The sequence below is a fragment of the Vitis riparia genome, chromosome 12, assembly GCF_004353265.1.
Source record: "Vitis riparia cultivar Riparia Gloire de Montpellier isolate 1030 chromosome 12, EGFV_Vit.rip_1.0, whole genome shotgun sequence".
In the NCBI taxonomy this organism is placed as follows: domain Eukaryota; kingdom Viridiplantae; phylum Streptophyta; class Magnoliopsida; order Vitales; family Vitaceae; genus Vitis; species Vitis riparia.
In genome coordinates, this window is record NC_048442.1 from 2,694,891 (window position 1) to 2,710,735 (window position 15,845).

Sequence of the window (15,845 nt, forward strand, 5' to 3'; positions counted from 1 at the left end):
AAGAAAATGATAATTTTAGATATTTATCGAAAATGCATTGTTAATTAAGTGATACCATAAGAACTCGATTGGTTAATCCATCACCCGCGGGTGGACAAAGCAAACTCAAATGGTTTTAGAAGACCATGGGCAGAACTCGATTGGTTAATTCATCACCCGCGGGTGGACAAATCAAGCTCCAATGGTTTTAGAAGACCAGAGGCAGAACTCGATTGGTTAATCCATCACCTGCGGGTGACCAAATCAAACTCAAATGGTTTTCAGAAGACTAGAGGGAGAATCCGATCGGTTAATGCATCACCCGCGGGTAACCAAAGCAGCATCAGAATTTCTAGGAGCTACACACCCAAAACACTCCACACTCCAAAAACCGAGAAAACAAAACTCAAATATCGAAGGGAAAAAAAAAAAAAAAACCCAGAAAAAAAGGGAAAAACCAGAGGAATCTGAAGAAATTGCTCAAATTCGACGATTGAGAATCTCTTCCATCGGTCTATAAGTCGAGTCTCATCGCATATACGCAAACATCTGGAGTGAAACCGATACAAAATTTGGAGGATTAAGCTCAGCGTACAGATGCGCAAACTCTGCTTCGAATCGGCGTTTAAACGCTTCGAGGAAGATAGGTGAGTCGGTTTGGTGATGTTTGGGGTTTCTAGGGTTTGTGGGATCATTTTTTGAAGTTGGAGTGGCGGGTTTTGTTTTTTGGGGTTGGAACGTATGGTCTTTGTTTGATGCGATTCGAATGGGAAATTTTAGGGTTTGCGGGTTTTGGAATTTTGGAGAGCTTTTTTGCGGAAACTTGGATCTGATCTGATTATGTGATTTTGATCGGGAGTAGGCTCTGTTTGGTTGCGGAGAAAACTGAGGAAAAGAAAAGAAAATGAAGTTTTGAAAATTACGATTTGGGTTTTTTGTTATTTTTGTTTCCGGTGTTGTTTCAATTTCTTTTAGAATTTTTTTTTCTCCTTAATTTATTTTATTTTATTTTATTTGTTTGGAAGTTAAATTGGTAAAGCAGAGATATAAGAATAGAAATGGGATAACCTATTGGTCTTATAAATTTTACAAGAAGAAAAGCAGATGTTCTATTTTAAATCAACCATATGTGGAAGAACTGGAGTTGTTATAAATCCTTTCTGAAATTCCTCTGGTTCTTTGGATATTTATGTGATGTTCAAAAGATTGATTCACTGAACTTCTCTGTCGTAAATGCATTTCATAACTTGTTATAGCAATCCATGAGATTTCAATTTTTCCCCTGAATTTAGGATTGAGAATTTAGGTTATTGATGAACATCGAATGCACTTCCAGTATGCAATATTAGCTTGTCCAATCAAAGTAAAAGAAATTGTTTTAGTTTTTATTATCCCCTATACTTTCTGCAGCTTAAGTTTTTCTGAACAGCAATTTTAGCACTAAAGATTTGCAGTACTTGATTTTTGATCATATCAAATGCTGCCTAATTGACCCACATATTGGAGATGGTATAAAAAATTCGACCATCCCGTCATAATCTACCCACATTTCTTCCTTTGTTTCTTTCTTTTTATTTTTATAATTATATTTTGAATGAGAGGTACTGAATCTGTAGCTTGGATGAACCTGACTAAAATCCATGTATGCACCAAAAAACAACAATGTTGCAAGTTGATGTTTGACAGAAGTTAACAAAAAAATCATGGGTATCGATGACTATGTAAGCACTTTTGTTGTTTTCTTGTACTGGATAAGACCCAAGACTCTATATATGTAGTTTGCAAGTAGATGATAACTACGTGTTATTCATAAAATATTTAGTCAAATTCTGTGTCACATGGACTCAAATAATTGGGAACAAGTGTTTTATCCAGATGTGGAGTCATCTAATGCAAATCTTAGGAAACTGAAACATGGGAGTGTTTCATTTCATGTGTCTTGTTTCTACTTTTGTACCCTAGGGTAAAATGAATTGTTTATCTAACATGCTGTCTTCATTTTAAATAATAATATAATAAATGAACCATATGAGAATTCCAAGGAACTGTTGTTGAATTAGAAATACTCTGTTCACGTTCTTTGTTAGACACACCTATTGGGAAAGGCGTCAAACACACATCCTTGCCCCATACTTTTTGTGTTGTATATGAAATTTTTTCTGTTATATCTGACATAGGTTCTGTCTCGGTAGTTGGAACTATCCATTAATTCATGTAATTTAGGTTACATATGTAAAGCTTGATTTTATTTTTATTTTTTTTCCTCATAAAAAGGCTATAACCTAGAGCACATGGAGCAAAGTAAAATGAACGTTCTACTATTAGTTTAAACATTGATGTTAAGAAAGTGGTCTAGCACTTTCTTTCAGATTGAATACTAGCTTGTCAAGTAATCATATTATTCTAGAAAAATTTTGGAATTTTAATTTATTGGAGATAGAACATAAGGGTTGGTGATGGTGGAAGGAAATGTGTAATACTTGTTCCAAAGCCCATCTGGTGCCTAGTTGGTTAGGATGAATGCCAGGATGTGTGGTAGAGGTGCACAGTCCTCTCTCTATAATGAGAATTAAAATAATGAAAAGATCCCTCCTATCTCTATATTCTTCCCGTATACTAAATAAAAAATAAAAAGAGGAAAGAAACATTAAGAAGTTTAGAACTCATGGAGGAGGTATGGTTGTATAATTGATGGATGTAGATGTGAAAATTACTCTATTATGAAGAATTTCTTCATTGCTTCTTTGTTCAAACTTTATATTTTGTTTGGAATAGGCATTAGCATTGAAACTGACAATCATTTGCAGTTAGTCTAATTTACGATGGTATAAGATAAGACAAAGAAAGAGGAAAGAAGGTAGGTTGAGTTGTTTGACCTTAGGCTCATGGAATCTCATCACTAGTGTATGGTACAAAGCACTAAGCCACAATATTCTTTTCATTTAATTTATGATATAAAAGGCTGCGAGTCTACATAATTTTTTTAATGATGTTACTTAATGGTTGAATTTTCAAGGTTAACATCCGGAAGATGATGATGAAGTAATTTTAGCGTAGGTGTAGGTAAATCAACTTACAAAAGTACTTTTGTCTAATAAATTGTCTAAAATAGTAATTTGTTCTTTTAAGTTTTCTTCCTTTGACTTTCTTTTGCATAGGTAGAAGGAAATATATAGAGGTGCAAGAAAGTGGGGCCTGACCTATGTACATAGGCAGTATGCTTGTACATAGTTTTAAAAGACGCGCTTTAAGAGCACCTAGGCTCAAACTTTAGGGGTTACAAGAATATGTCTTGCAACACTTGCAATTAAATTGCATTTGGGGTTGGATCGTCTCCTTGCAAGTGTCTCTTATTTGAGAGAAAAGGTTAGATCTAGGATGGAGGAAAAGCATGTGCTTCCTTGAATGTGATGGAAGAAGCAAAGGTAAAGAAGATCTCTCCTGGTGGTAGATGCTGGTTTGGAGTGGAATCAAAATCTTTTGAACTTTTGTTGGAGTCGGTGAATGGTAAGGTGGCAGGGAAGATTGCAGAAAGGGGTCGGGGGTGTTCCTTGTGGATCAGATTTGGGGAGAGAAGTCTTGCTTGGCTCCTTGAGGGGATGGAAGATTGCATTGTAGGGAAGTTTAGGGAGCCTTTTAGAAGTGTGTGGAACGAAGGTGGAAGGGGCTACAAGATGCTGTTGCACAACAACAAAGCTCGAAGATTTCTGCCGTGTTCAACTGTGTGCATAGAAGAAAAAAGGTTCTCTTTGGTTTTCCTAGAGGGAAAAGTTTCCTAAGGGGGTTGGTAGATCCTTGCCTCCAAACTTAGGAGCATTGAGGTTGTCCCTGAGTCTAGGCCTTTAGAGGAGTTTAAGGAGCTGGTTAGGCGATGGGAAGAAAAGGGAGGTGGCCATTTGTTAAAGCATGCTTCCTATGCAAAGTGTTGAACAAAAGCAAGAGGGTTTTAGGTGATGTTGTGTGGATCGAGAGTTAGACGGAGGAGGTTGTAAACAACTTGGTGTTTCTCAAGAAGTGTTTGGTGGGGAGATGGGATGGTCCTTCAAACCATTTGCCAATTTTGGATGTGCTGAAATCTTGGGCTCAACATTTGTGGGGTGTGAAGGGTGATTTGAATTTGCTTTTGTTGGGAGACTCTCATTTTATTTGAGTTTGAAGATGTTTTTGAGACCAACAGGGATTTGCTTCTTAGGCCTAGTTTGTTGGAGGGAAGAAGATTGCAGTTGGACTGGTGAGGGATAGATGTTGGTTCCTTCAGGGAAGAAGCTCGTGGCGGGGAGTGTGGGTGAGGGTGCTGGGTTTACCGATGCATCTGTGGGGAAAAGAATTTTTTAAGAGGTTGGGCGATGCCTGTGGAGGTTATGTGACTATGGATGTAAAGACTGAGGAGAGGCGTCACCTGAAATGGGCTAGATTACTCATTAAATCTAATGGGAGAAATTCATCGTGCTGGTTTCTTGTTGTGGATAGAAAAGATGTCTTTGCCATAATTGTGGCGAGAAGTTCCACCATAGTTGTTGAGGGTGACTTCTAAGGAGAGTTTCAGAAGACCAGAAGTTAGAGATGGAAGGGAGAGAGGCCCATGTGTGACAAGGATAGTGGAAGGGGACAAAGGTAGACTTGAGTTTGAAAGTTTGCAGGCTTTGGAACTTGAGCCTAGTCTTCTGTTGCAAGCAACATCACGAGGCATTGTTAGTAGCTTAGATGGGGAGCTTTTTAGGCCCCCTTATGTGATGTTGGGCCGTAGGTCTTCAAAAGACAAGGCTTGGGGTGAAGGGAGCCCTTACAACTCCTTGGGCTAGCCCTTAGTCTATTCCTTAAGCCTGCTTGGAGGGAGCTAGAGTGGGCTTCCCAACTTTGGATTGTGTCTCTTGAGTTCGTTAATGAGCCAACCCATTGGCCATGGGCCCGTGGTTGAGAATGCCCAAGAAGGGCTTTTGAGACCTCTTGTCAAAGGAGTTTTTGACAAACTCTTGGAGCATTTCATTGACCCCCTCATAAAAGTGACGTCTCAAGGTCCAATGGAGTGGGTGTTAGGAGTCGATGAAGTCGTCGTGGTAGAAGCAGTAGGTTTGAAGGTAGGTTATCCTCCTCCCTTTCTCCTTTTTCGGATGGTTCACCCGTCATATCCGCATTGGGCCAGTATGTTAGGCAAGGGCGGGGCCTCCCTTAAGGACTCTGGGTTCTATTTTTCAACCACTAAGAATGTTGCTCCAAGATGGGAGGATCATGGATCTTATGGGGAGTGCAATGAAGGGCTCTTCGGGTAAGGGGTTGGTGGTTAGGGCTGAAGAGGTGGAGGTCATTAAAGCCTTGGAGGATTGTTGTGTTTCAGAGGGGGAGGAGCTTGGTTTTGTTAGTCTTCCTAGTAAGTTAGTCACTTTCAGTAGCTTTTTAGGATTGCCTATGGTGGGTTTTGCAAAAAGAAATTAGTTCCCTTTTGAGGAAGATGGTGTCAAGAAAAGGACGTAGTGTTAAGGTCTCAGGGGGAAAGAGGAAAACCTTCTTATGTACTTGGTTGGAGAGGGGAATTCAAAAATTAGAAAGCTTGGTCAATTACAATTAGGCTCATCTCTTAGTCAGGGAAAGGGGGAGGGGCAGAGGTTTGGGGTTTCAGCTCCCTTAATTTGAGATCGCTTTATTCACTCCTAGTTTGGTTGGGGGTGTTTGATATTAAAAGGGCTCAGGAGTGGTGTCTACTCCTTACTATGCTTTAGTTTTGTCCTTTAGTGTTGGTTTTGTTTGTGCTCTGGTCTTTCCTGCCAAGGAGAGCCCTGATTTTAGGGGGTTGTGGTTTGGTTGTTGTTCGGGTGGTTGGTTTTCGCTTCTCCCTTTCCTCTCTTGCTAGCCTTTTAGCATTTTTTGTTTACTTTGTGTGTACTCTGTTGTCCTTTTTGCTAGCACTTGTATTTGCTCATTCATAATTGATCCTTTTTTTTTCCCCTTCTTTTGCTTTCATCTTCTTTATTTGTAATCATCATGATACTCATTTCCTTCACATGTAAGACAGACAAAGACAAGTTGTTTCTTTATGTCTCTTGCTTACTTTTGTACTCTGTTTTTGGCTTAAGGATTTTGTTGTTCTATCAGGAAGATAGGTGCTTGGATGGGATGGAAGGCAGAATCACAAACAGTTATAAAGAGGGTTGCAAATATTAGTGTCTATTATACTCATCAGGAACTTACACATGGCATCTGCCAGCCTAGGACATGGGGGAGTAGGCAGTTCCAGGACTGCAAATGGCTTTAAGGGGTCATCAAGTTCAGTTGACTGGCTGGGGAGAGAGATGCTTGAGATGAGATTGAGAGACAGGGTGGACCAAGATGATGACAGAGTAAGCTGCTGCATCTGAAATTTCTGTATGTTTGTTGGTTGAACTTCTTGTGGTTCTGGAGCTATATATGGGCTCTTGGCCCAATTGGCAAGCATTTGGTTGAATTTATAAGATTGGACAGAACCATGGAAGCTTTCTGAATTTCGGCAAACATAATGGTAATTCTTCCTATATAACCCTTGCAGGATAGCGAACCCGATATTATTGATGGTGTGGGTGCTGAAGCAGGTCATGTAATAAGAACAACTTTTGGTGGTCGAAATGGTCAATCTAAGCAGGTAGGAAGCAAATTAGTTTGTAAGATTACAATATTTGACGTCAATTAACATAAATCATTAATGTCAAGGTAAACATCTTACATAAGAATATATATATTTTGGAACATGTCATGTTTGGATTTGCAGACTGTTAGTTACATAGCAGAACATGTGGTTGGAACTGGTTCTTTTGGTGTTGTTTTCCAAGTAAGCAGAACTTCTTTGGTTTTTCTTTTGAATTTACTTTCTAAACCTTTTGCAGTTATTTTACAGTGAGATAGTTTTTAACTGCTTTGTTCAGGCAAAATGTAGAGAGACTGGAGAGATTGTCGCCATCAAGAAGGTTCTCCAAGACAAGCGCTACAAGAATAGGGAGTTACAGATTATGCAAATGTTGGACCATCCTAATATTGTTGCCCTTAAGCATTGTTTCTTTTCTACAACCGACAAGGAAGAGCTGTACCTGAATCTTGTACTTGAATTTGTTCCGGAGACTGTTAATCGTATTGCAAGGAACTACAGCAGGATCAACCAGCGAATGCCCTTAATATATGTGAAACTCTATACCTATCAGGTTTGTAAAAGTTTTTCCTCTATGCTACCTTTTTTCATCAGTGCTTTTGATTTGAAAATTAACACAAATTACAGTTCCATTGTCCTTATTAAAAGAGAAAGCAAAGGGTCTTCGTCAATTCTGGCTGGTATACTAAAGAAAGACAACTTTTGTCTGGTGTAAATTTGCCTCCTAAGAGAACATGTTATATGAATTAGCTTGGAGAGAAGTAACTTCTCCACTTCCAAGTGAAGTGACTGCTTTACTAATCATTAGAGCACCGTGTTAGTTTAACTCTGGGTTAGTGATGAAGTAACTTGGACTGGGAGTTGGTAAAGTTGAGTCTGTCAGGTTTTCTTGTGAAATAGTCTGGAAGAGAGAAGAGGAAGAGAAGGTTAAGAGACATTAGGTTCTTCCTCCAACTTAGATTTGTATTAAAAGGAATTCAAATGACAGAAGTACCCCATGCTGCCCAATCATTAAAGATCAAGAAAATAGTAATAGAAAAGGGTACAACTATTCCACACTGTAAATTTCTTTACTTATCAGAAAAAAAAAAAAAAAGCTATTCCACACTTTAAACACCTTAATTTTTCCTCTAGTTGCTTAGCTTGAGGTAATGTTGAACGATTCTCAAATATTATCATAAAAATCCTCCTTTTTATTAAGTGATAATCTTCTAAATGATAGTTCATGGTTGAACTAGTGTACTCCTGTTGGGGATTAATCATGACTACAAAGATTATCACAATAAACATGGTTTTGGCTCTTTTGTGGGAACTCATTTGCCATTTATGGGCACCTAAATATATTTTCCCTTTACATAAAAAAGATGAAGCTCTTAGAAACACAATACCATTTACCAGTTACCAATTAGGTGATGATAATGCAACAATACTATGTATGGTGTATTCTTTGTGGCATTTATTTATGCTGTTGACAACTATGCTTTGTGGTTTGATGCTTGTCTATTTGACGTATGTAATGTTGGAAGGTTTTCTTCTAGTGGTTTTTGACTTATTTCTTCTAGTAGTTGCTTATATGGTTTGAGGTCGTATCGGGGTTGAGAATAAACTTGGAAAAGAGTGAACTAATTCTAGTAGGTAGGGTGGAGGATATTGATGATCTTGCTATGGATTTTGGTTGTAGAGTGGGTAATCTACCGTTCACTTAGTTGGGCCTTCCTTTGGGTGCACCATTTAAGTCAGTGACAGTTTGGGATGGAGTGGAAGAGCGGTTTCATAGAAGGTTGGCTATGTGGAAGAGACGATACATATCCAAAGGAGGGAGGGTGACCCTAATTCGAAGCACATTATTGAATTTACCCATTTATTTCATGTTCTTGCTGCACATGCCAAGCTCAATTAGACAGAGACTAGAGCAAATTGAAAGGGATTTCCTTTGGGGAGATGGAAATATGGAGCAAAAACCTCATTTAGTAAGATGGGGGTTGGTGTGCTTAAGTAAGAAGAAAGGGGGTTCGGGGGTCAAATGTCTTTTCCATCTCAATAAGGCTCTTCTTTGTAAATGGAATTGGTGTTTCGCAAATGAGAGAGAGGCCTTGTGGAATCAAGTGATTAGAGGGAAGTACGGGGAAGAAGGAGGGGGATGGTGTTCTCGGGAAGTGAGAGAGGCGCATGGTGTTAGGCTATGGAAAGGAATAAGGATGGACTGGGACTTTGTGGGTTCTAGGATTTCCTTCCTTGTAGGTAACGGGCGGAGGGTGAGATTTTGGAGGGATAGGTGGTGCAGGGATTCTCCTTTGTGTGTGTCCTTCCCTTCCTTGATTGCTTTAATTGATGATAAGGCAGCATGGGTGGTGGATATTTGGGACCCCTTGGCTGAGGGGGGTTGGTGGGGGTGGAACCCTTGTTTCTCAAGAGCCTTCAATGATTGAGAGGTGGAGGAGGCGGAAAGCTTCTTGGAGCAGCTGCATGGGAAGAGAGTGCGCAGAGATGTGGAAGACATGGTGCTTTGGACCGAAACAAAGAGTGAAAAGTTCTTGGTCAAATCCCTCTACTATGCTCTAGAGGCGACAACCCTTATTTTTTTTCAAGTTGCATTTGGAATGTGTGGGTGCAGCCCAAGATTAGCTTCTTTGATTGGGAGGCTATGTGAGGCAAAGCTTTAACCTTGGATTTAATTCAAAAAGAGGATGGGCCTTGGAAAATAGATTTTTTTTTTGTGCCATGAGAAGGAAGAGACTATAGACCATCTTCTTCTTCATTGGACAACAAGGGTCTTATGAGATTTGCTCTTTTCTTTGTTTGGGGTGTCATGGGTGCTGCCTTCTTTAGTTAGAAAGACTCTCCTTAGTTGACATGGTTCATTTGTGGGCAAAAAGCGCAAGAAGGTGTGGAGAGCAGCTCCTCTTTACATATTTTGGATGGTTTGGAAGGCGAGAAATAGATTGACCTTTAATGATGATGTGCTGTCAATCTAGAGACTCAAATAGTTTTTTGTTTTTTTCCCTTTGGTCAGAGGTCAAGTTGTTTATAGCCGATCGCCCTCTAACTTTAGTTAGTTTTATTGATTGATTGGACTCTAGCTAAGGTTGTTTTTTGGCCCAGCTGGGTGCTTGTTTATTTGTACTTTTTTGGCCGGTTTGGCGGTGGGTGTATAGGTATTGTATACCTTAAGTCGCTCTTTTGGCACTCTTTTTAATAGATCTTTTCTTACCTATCAAAAAAAAAAAAAAAATGTCTAGTTTATTCCCTGTTCGACCAATATGCCCATCAGAAAAAAAAACGTTCAAACAATATATTTCAGTTCTCATAGCTATGCTTAAGTTGAAAGCATATTCACAATTAAATTTCGATTTAATTAGGGGTATGTCATGGTTCTTTTTATTCGAGGATATATGGTGTTTTTTTGTCAGGATTCAGGAGAATTGGTGAAATTTTGAAAGTGACATGGGCAAATAACGAAGTTGAACTTTGTGCAGATATTGTGACTTATATGCTCAAAGATGCTAACATGTTAGCACACCATAGTGTGTTTGTTAAGCTAGAAGCTGTCATGTTAGTCCTATGCATAGTGACAAACATATCCTGATGCTCCTTTCCAGCTTCTTGTGTCTTTTCCCGTGCAAGATAGAGGCATTCTCTATAAATTTTGAGATGTTAATATGATTTGTTTTAACATATGTAGCTTATTTTATCACTGTAAGGGTTATGTACTGGAGTTGATAATTGATTTATCATGCATTACTAATTATTCTCTTACTCTGGTTGTAGATCTGCAGAGCGCTTGCGTATATACATAATTGCATTGGTATTTGTCACCGTGACATCAAGCCTCAGAACTTACTTGTAAGATTCTCCCTTCTTACGAGTTGAGGATTTGTTACTTACATACCTTTTCAGTGTAACTCTATGGTCATGAATTCATGTTGTATCCATTTTTTTGCCAACAGTTCTAGGGTTGTGATGTGTGAATGTCAAAAAAAAAAAAAAAAAGAAAGAAAGAAAGAAAGAAAAAAAGGAAAGAGAATGAAGGATGAACGAAAGGAAAGAAGGGAGTTTGTTCCAAATTTGTATATATTGTGCCCTAAAATTTGTTTTATGAAAAAGGTTTCAAGATATTCCAAGAATGTATATTCATAATATTGAGTATTGTTTTGATAGGTAACATTTATTTATTTATTTATTTGTCCATGCTGGGACAACAATATTGAGTATTTTTCCAACCAAACTCACTTCTGAGCTCTCCGACCCCTCTTTGAGCTGGCACATTATTTTACTCATGCCCAATCTGCCCAAGATATCATGGAAGAAAGACTTGACAATTTCTTTAATGGATGACTTCAGCAAAGTATTGCCTAAATGCCACGCCTTGAGTTTTTTGGCTCTAAAATGATAATCTAGCATGATGTGCTTATTCCCATGATGTTGAATTGAATTTGTTATTATGCTTACTGCACATTTCTAAACAATTTAAGCAATTACATTTCTGAGAGTTCCATGGGAACCAATCATCAATAAGTGCTATATGTCCCTTGTTTTCTCTTTTATCAATGGTGGGCACTTGTTGAGTCCTGAAGGTTTTCACTATAAATCCATGTTTCTCGTGCTGTGTTAATGAGTATCCACTTGTTTCATTTTGAAGGTTTCTCCTTCACCTTTGTATTTTATTATTGTGGTAGGGGTCTTGCTCTGACGATTATTAGAAGAGTGGGGTCAAGGGTTTTTCTGTTGGGATTATTTGTACTTTTTGCTCGCTTTCTTGTACTTGTAATGTGATTTTCCTACTAACCAGAGGACCTTGTGAAACTGTTGTGTGTGATTTAATTTTACATAAATAGCTTATGTAAGGAAAGGAAATGAGATCAAATTGCTCAACATAAACTAGCTAGCTGCATCAGTTTTTAACTTGACTTTCTTGCATTCCAGGGTTCCTGCAGGCCCTTATAGTTAGATATCAAAATTCCTTTAGAAAATTGAGAACATTTCCACTGAAGGTCTCATTTATGATCATGAAACCTTGGAATATTTGCACAACAATTTGAACTTCTTGTTTAAACTTGGTAACTTTCAGTAGAACTTGGATGACCACTGTCTTTAATGTTTGCCATGGGTTAAAAGAGTTAGGGTTGTTCCTTGTTACCAGAATTAATGAGTTTATTATTTTGTTTATTGAGTGTTTGGACAGACTTATCAGGCTAACTCCATGGTGACGACTTTTAAATTTTGATCTTGTTATCTTACTTTGTAAGACTGATTTGTTAAATTGTTATGTTCAGGTGAACCCACACACGCATCAGCTGAAACTTTGTGATTTTGGGAGTGCGAAAGTTTTGGTAAATTTTCATCCAGCACTGGTTATTAATGGTGTCACGAAGTCATCTTGTTTCATTGCTTGATGTTGGTCAGCTTTCCGTTTTATCAGGTAAAAGGAGAACCCAATGTTTCTTATATCTGCTCAAGATATTACCGTGCCCCAGAACTCATATTTGGTGCCACTGAATATACGACTGCTATAGATATTTGGTCTACTGGCTGTGTGATGGCTGAATTGCTTCTGGGACAGGTAGTACACTGTTAATTTCAGATGTAGTTGACTTGCCCTTGCTTTTCATCATTTCCAAGTCCTGTTATTTAGGCTTTTATCTAACCATCTTCTGGTACAGCCTTTGTTTCCTGGAGAAAGCGGAGTTGATCAACTAGTTGAGATCATCAAGGTGATATTATCTATCAATGATTGCACATTCTTGAAAAATATCTTATACAAAAACTCATCCTGTTTCAATGTATTGGTTGGACATGGGGTTGAACTTTGGATTATTATTGGAAGTGGAAATGATCAGTGAAATTCTGGTTCCTCCCCCTCTGGTTTGAGCCTTTTGGCTTCCTTTGTATACTTTCTATATACTCTGAGGGCGCTGTTTTTAGTGTCTCCTCTTTTCTTTATATACAACTTTTCTTTATCTATTAAAAAAAAAAAAAAAAAAAAATCAGTGAAATTCTGGAGTAGTTTGAAACTGAAACCAAGTTTTGGTATCAGATTCGAGACTTGAATTTTTGTTGAGCTTTCATAATTCTGAAATGAAATTGAATTCTGATGTTTATTATATTCTTTGGATAAGGTGCTTTTCTCAAAGAGAAATTACATCTGGATCTTGTGCAGTAACATTTAGTTTTGGGATCTCAGCTTGAAATTGCATGCTGTTTTTAAAACCAAAAATAAGAAAACTGGAATGTAAGAAATGATTTGAGATTTATTGGGAAAAAGGTAGGGCTTAAGCCTGCAATTTCAATAGAATTCTTGTCCTTCTCATACATCATCACATGCTACTTCTATTTACAGAAATTTTGAAAGCTCAAATCTGTCATTTAAACCCAAAGGAAGCCTCAGAATAAGATTCCATGTGTTTAAATTGCTGTGCAGGTCTTGGGAACACCTACCAGGGAGGAGATAAAATGTATGAATCCAAACTACACCGAATTTAAATTCCCACAAATAAAGCCTCATCCATGGCACAAGGTATGCTCTTTCCCTTTCCTTTGAAACCATAAGTTCAAATGTATCTGTCAATGTTTGTGCTCTCTTTCTCCCTCCCTCCACCCACCCCCCCTCCTCTCCCCTGAGTGTGCTCATACGAAGATGTTCAAATTAAATGATTTTTTTTTTCCTATGCATTCAAACCAGAACTTCAAATATAAAAGATTCTTTAAATTATATCTATCAATGATTATGCATATGACTTGGTTTTTGACTCGTATCAATTAGCATTTGAGGTTAGATAAGATATTCTTTTACATAGGAGATTCATCATGAACTTACTCTGGTGTACCAGGTCTTCCAAAAACGTTTACCTCCAGAAGCTGTGGATTTAGTTTGTAGGTTTTTCCAGTACTCCCCCAATCTGCGATGTACAGCTGTAAGTTTAATACTTTTTTAAGGATTCCTTCTCACAAATTTGCCTGAGTGGAGGTGATCTAATGGTAAAGCATGAATGATCATTTCTCTATTGATATTGCAGTTGGAAGCTTGCATCCACCCTTTCTTTGATGAGTTGAGGGACCCTAGCACTCGTCTTCCTAATGGCCGTCCTCTTCCTCCCCTCTTTAATTTCAAACCTCAAGGTAAGTTTGATCTGATCTGTATCCACCTTATCTACTTTTGAGGAACAATAATATTGTCCTTTAGGTGATGATGATTTTCAGAAATTTAGTAATTTTTATGATAGTTTTGTTGGAATTTCTTACTTAAAAGAAACTATTGATATTGAGCTTCAAAAGGGGGCTTGGTTGTGATGTGGTAACCTAACTTTCAAAAGGAGAAATTTTAGTTGAGTCTTTGCATCACAGTATAAGCTATAAGCCTTGAAGCTGCAAATACCTGAAAAGAAGGTGGAAAATAACTTGGATAAAGAGTAAATACAATGTCATTTACAATAATGGAAGTTTGAAAATTAGACACAATTTCAATGGAATTTTTTTTTTAAAATTCCTATAGAACTATGCAATTCAACATTTATTCCAACTTTTATGCATTGGCTAATATAATCTGTGATCGCCAACCTACTTTAGGCGGTCCACCAAGATAAAGGCTTCAGGTTATAACTATTATGGGCATGAGTTGCAACTGGCTATTGTCCAGTCTGAGTTAGACAATAAGGAAATAGGCGATCACAAGTTGCAGTACATTGGATCATAACGAAAGGAATTCTTTGCCTTTATGCATTTTGTATAATAATCCTTTATCCTTATACAAGTGGTTTTATACTTATATTCTTTGTGCAATAGTTTTATGTAGTCGAAACCATACAATGGGATCTAATTGATTAAAAGATGATATAACAAACTAACTTCTGCCATATAAACTTCATTGGTAAAAGCCAAACCTTGGTGAAATGATGAAATTGAGGCTTAATAAAATATGCTGAATATAGGTAAATGATGGAGGACAGAAACTATATGAAATGTATTCACGCCAAGCTCTGCATGGATGGTACTAATTCATGTCAAGTGACTTGGACAATTCATCATTATATATGCCATTCATATAGGGGCTGGAGTGAGTTCAGCACCTTCAGGCTCTGTAATTATCTGGCTGGTTTTAGGTGTTAGGCAATTAGTTAACCTAAACTAGCATAGTTGTTTTAAAGGTAATGCAGGCTTTAACCTGAGAGGATGATGATTATTTGGGATTGTCGTGGTAATCCTTCAAAAGCTAGCGATTCACACAATGATCAAGCCCAGGGCTAAGTGTTTGTAGGAACAAATACTTAAGGATCTTTGACATAGGCGCACTCATGGCCAAGGCATGCAATTCCCCAGCTTTGGTGCCTTGCCTACCAAGCATGCCTTGTGTATATGTATATTCATGGAAAAAGAATGTTCGCGATGGATCTTTCTATAAACTGAATTATGTTTGGTGATATACAAGCATTTGACAAATATTTGACTGTCATCATCACTCAAAACAGTTATAATCTGGCTTTACCCTGAGTTTTCATGCCATCTGATGTTCTTTTTCTTCTTGTTTCTAACAGAGCTCTCTGGCATCCCATCTGATATCCGCACACGGCTTATTCCAGAACATGCACGAAAGCAAAACTTATTCATGGCTCTGCACACCTAAGCAAAATCCTGTGTTTCTCCCCTCCTCTGGCAATTATCACAACACACCACTTGGGCCTGTCTTGCATCAATATCTGTAAAGTTCCTGTGCTCCCCTTCTTAATTATTGTCTCTTGTTTAGTGTGAGATTGTGTTGCAAATGTGGTTCCTACGACAATTTGGGAGAGCTGAGGCTTTGAGTTTGAAATATTGGTGAAGATACTGTTATCGTTCTTTTCTTCCTTTCTTCCTTTTCCTTCCCTCCCCCATTTTGCAGTTGTTGTTTCCGAATCTGAAAGGGAACCAGAAACCAGAAGCTATGATGTATATTTACCCCGACCCTATTACAGGGGCAGTTCCCGGTGCCAAAAAAATACGAGGATGCGAGAATGTATGTATTTTTTTTTTTTAAACATCCTGTATTGAATGTATGAATCCATGTTCTTCACCATCCCCTGCTGTAGTGTAAGAGGTAAATGCATCTCTGTTGCCACAGATGTGTCTGGTAGTGGCAGTCGTAAAGCCTACCACCCCGTTCTTCACACTAGTTACCATGTTTAACTCACAAACCACTGCAACTATCACATCAGTCTTGGTTATATTTGTCTTGGCTTTTGGTTTTTCCTTTCCTTTTGACAAAAAAATACTGATTTTTGAG

At 38.1% G+C, this 15,845-nt stretch overlaps 1 protein-coding gene across 2 annotated transcripts; it reads left to right on the forward strand.

Moving 5' to 3' along the window:
* Positions 1-358: 358 nt before the first annotated feature.
* LOC117926425 (shaggy-related protein kinase kappa) lies at positions 359-15,811 on the forward strand. 2 transcript variants are annotated; one of them, XM_034845519.1, is made up of 13 exons: positions 359-626; positions 6,078-6,314; positions 6,500-6,592; positions 6,719-6,778; positions 6,873-7,145; positions 10,361-10,435; positions 11,866-11,922; positions 12,012-12,152; positions 12,253-12,303; positions 13,011-13,106; positions 13,420-13,503; positions 13,606-13,708; positions 15,121-15,811. In XM_034845519.1, exons 2-13 carry the CDS (start codon positions 6,168-6,170, stop codon positions 15,207-15,209), a joined length of 1,269 nt encoding a protein of 422 aa, XP_034701410.1. In that variant the 5' UTR covers positions 359-626; positions 6,078-6,167; the 3' UTR covers positions 15,210-15,811. The 2 variants fall into 2 exon arrangements, with proteins under 2 accessions (XP_034701410.1, XP_034701411.1); XM_034845520.1 differs by lacking the exon at positions 6,719-6,778.
* The last annotated feature ends 34 nt before the right edge of the window (positions 15,812-15,845 follow it).